General features: G+C 38.4%; 1 protein-coding gene across 1 annotated transcript; it reads right to left on the bottom strand.

The window, feature by feature from the left end:
- Positions 1-856: 856 nt before the first annotated feature.
- On the bottom strand, positions 857-2202 carry LOC115364143 (neuropeptide B-like). The gene is made up of 2 exons (XM_030058589.1): positions 1908-2202; positions 857-1010 (listed from the first exon to the last, which is right to left on the bottom strand). Exons 1-2 carry the CDS (start codon positions 2163-2165, stop codon positions 882-884), a joined length of 387 nt encoding a protein of 128 aa, XP_029914449.1. The 5' UTR covers positions 2166-2202; the 3' UTR covers positions 857-881.
- Between the last annotated feature and the right edge of the window lie 1404 nt (positions 2203-3606).

Here is a 3606-nt window from a genome sequence, read left to right as displayed (position 1 = left end):
CTGTAATAAACATGGGAATTAAATTAAATTTTTCTCCACAGTGTCAGCATAAACTGAACATTATAAACTTTCTTAAAACTTAGAATTCATGGCAGAGCTGTTGCTTTGAATTGCATTAGATTGTACAGATGGACCTAAGAAAGTGGCCACCGAGTGTATAATTGCTATATCTTTAGAGAAGTGCATCCATTTGCAACTTGAAAGTGATTTTTATGATGGAAATCCTTTCTTGAAATATAAAATGCCTATGCATTACCAACTACTGAGTTATCCAGATATTCCTGCTCAGTGACTGAAATGTATGTATGCTGAAAAATGCAGTAATAAATAGCACATTAGATTTGTTACTTCCAGCTGTTAGTGCAAAATGTGCTGGAGAAAACTGGAGATTTCTTGTTTCATAAACTTGTGTTAAGGTGCACAGGGGGTAACACTTGATATGTGATATTGTCATAGTGTTTGTTGTCATTTGCTCATTTTTATGGATTTTATTGAAGTCAGATATTCAAGTACATTGAAAGTCATGTCTGACTGTTAAAAACTGCATTTGTCTTTCCTGCGACACCTGATCTTGAAGCCAACTTAGGCAAAAAATGCTGTTTTGTGTATGACAAAGAAGTAATTTGTTTTGCAGAATTTCAACATCAGGCTGCAGTGTGATTAATTTATTAATGAAATCTCAGATCAAATATGTACATTGTTTTACATTACTTATAAGACAAATATGATAAACGATTATTCTGGTAAAATGGAACATGAAAAACAGCACATCTTTCATCCAGTGCAACAAAAGTGTGTAGAAATATAAACACACAACTTGAAAGGTCACATGCCTTCATCAGATAGACCACATCATCCAGTCCAGATTTTGACTACACCGGTCAGTCTTCCGTACAGTCAGAGGAGTCCAGAGAGAGTAAAACATCTGCCTTACACTTAAATAATCCCTTGATGTCCTGGAAGAGTTCACAGCTCTGCAGGTTCGGTGTAATGTCTTTGAAACAAATGATCTGTTGGAGAAGTGAGAGAGAAAAAAAATAACTGAGAAATGTGATGCATCACGTTAGAAATTTCTACTTATTTGTCTAATGGCTAATACTTGTGTTAATACTTGTACTAATTATGAAGGTAATTCTGCATTCCATACAAAAACACTCCACCTATAGTCCTTTTAGTCCACTGGTACTACCTATGGTCCTATGGTACCACTACAGCATTTAGATAGGGACTTGCACTTTTAGTATTTTATTTTATTTTATTTATTTATTATTTTTTATTTTTGCTTAGGTTATTCAATCTTTCATGATTTCTTGTGGTCTCATGCTGAAGTGGTGCTGATTGGACAGCTCCCTTGTGGCTTAGGGAAAGCTAATCAGCCTTTTCGGGTTTCATTTATTTTATTTTACGCTATTTTATCTAACTATTTCATTAGCCAAACGATGAAAAAAAACTTTTTAAATACCAATGTCACAATAACACCATAAGCTGAAAGAAGTATCATATAACATGAGGTAAAAGGTTTGTGGAGTATAACACTATAACTCATTTTTGGATTAGTATGGTGATGCTATAATAGATACCAAAATAGATAAACACAGATACAAATCTCCACACTGCAGAAGGTATTAAACTTATATCTTGTAGCACTTTTTAGTGAAATAATCTGTCTGATGATTTCAGCAGCTTCCAGCGAGTGAACCGCTTTACTTCAGGAGAACCCACTATTATCTTACGTTTGAGGAAACTTTCCAAAACGGATCAAAGTTTATTGGAAAGCTACTTGTTTTAAGAAAAAAATAAATAAGCCTGTCAAGGTGGACATTTTTGCAGAGTATATTATAGTCTTTGTAGATCTCCAAGCTACCAGGCAGCGTGCGTAATGCGTAATGGCAAACCTTTCCACTGACCATTGTCTTCAGGATGAAATTATGGGCATTTGAATCAGAAACAACGTTGTTGGCCGCAGATTCTCCGCTGTCAGAAGATTCCGGGTCGGCTCTCCTCATGGACGACGACCTCCGGATACCGGACAGCAAACCAGACGCCCTGCCCACCGAGTAGTAGCTGGGACCGGCCACTTGCTTGTACCAAGCCTCCGTCGGGCTGCAGGAGATCAGCATGGAGATCACCACGATGAGGGAAACAAGTCTGGCAGGCATCTCCATATCGAGCACTGGGGCTTGTTCTTGCACACAAGTTCAGCTGGTCCTGCTTGTCGGCGGTGCTCACTACTGGCCACCTGGCTTCCACTGCCTACTTATAGGAACCCCGTGATCATACTCAGAATTTCGTCAACGAAAACTGCCTCGGACTGGGTGATGCACATTTCCACCACGGAGAAGTCACGTGTACGGAGTCTGTTGGTTGTACGTATTAGTGCCTATGTAATTCAGTGGAGAGGCAGAAATGGCTAAGGACACCTAAGCTACTTAGTCTCAAAATTAAACTCTTATTTTCCATTAAGTAAGTTAAAATCAATGTTATAGTTCAATGCATATATTGAACATGAAGCAAAATATGGCATTTGGCAATATGGCATGAAAGTCTGGCATGAAGATAATGACCAACTTGATCTTAAGTTCAGGTTCAGTTCAACAGCTGGAATTATCACCACATTGGCTAGCCACAATTAATGGCTGAAGATGTTTAAGATAACGTAATTTGTGATTTTAAGACTTTTAAGAAGTGGATGTGTGTTTTATCTTCCTAATAGCCCAACTTTTGGTTCTTTCTCCATTTTGCTGCAGATGGGGAAAATGTGACAGTAGTAAATATGTGTGTTGCTGAAAAGCTGCATGACACCATTACCATTCTCTAACAGGCCTCTGTCAACTAAATCACTTTGAAGAAAATCATTGTATTTGTTTTCAGGATGTGTGTGGTGCAGTTCTCTAAAGAACTGACAAGCGAAGAAAACCAAACTGTATGGTGGATTTCAGTTGTTTTTTTTTTTTTTCTTTTTTTCTAGAGGATTGTGTGGTGGACGTATTGGACCAATCGGGGTCCTGCCTAGATGGTAACCCTAGATCTGAAAAACTCGCTAATCCAGTTTGGAAGTCTTGCAAATGCAGGTAGGGTTACAGTTGGGGTTATGCAGAGCTCTGGGGTCATGGTTAGGGCAGAGTCAAGCACCACTGTGCTGAATCAAGTGTGCATATCCAGAGTTACTGTCTAGACATGACCTCAACTTGGTTCTGTCAGTCCATTACTTGACTAACTTCCTTATTTTCATGCTACTTAGCCACAAAAGCTCACAGTGTTGTAAAGTTGTTAAAATTGTTTTTGGGAAGCCTTTGGCAAAATGGCCAGCTACGACATGGGATCCCCAGTAGAAGATATGACAGACTGAAGTGCAAAGTCGGCGCATTCTTTTGCCTCATAAAACACAATATCCTTTTTGAATTTGGCCCAAAAACTGCTGAAATCCAAACTCCTCCTATCTCAGACATCTTCCCTGCTCACTGTCAGCTTATAAAAATAATAATGCATAATATACAAAACACACAAACTACTTAAACAGCTGCCAAAAATGTGCCCATTACTGAATACCATGACCACATTTCTTTTTATGTTAGTGGGATCCAAGAGCTGACTTCTTTCTACAAG

The sequence above is a fragment of the Myripristis murdjan genome, chromosome 8 (genome assembly GCF_902150065.1).
Source record: "Myripristis murdjan chromosome 8, fMyrMur1.1, whole genome shotgun sequence".
NCBI classification, from domain to species: Eukaryota; Metazoa; Chordata; class Actinopteri; order Holocentriformes; family Holocentridae; genus Myripristis; species Myripristis murdjan.
This window is presented reverse-complemented; position numbering and strand designations above follow the sequence as displayed.

What these genes read in the sequence shown, in the direction of transcription:
- LOC115364143 (XM_030058589.1), bottom strand. Translation starts at nt 2,165, where the DNA reads ATGGAGATGCCTGCCAGACTTGTTTCCCTCATCGTGGTGATCTCCATG. An exon ending in ATTTCATCCTGAAGACAATG is followed by an intron (nt 1,011 to 1,907) that starts GTCAGTGGAAAG and finishes CTTCTCCAACAG; the next exon opens with ATCATTTGTTTCAAAGACAT.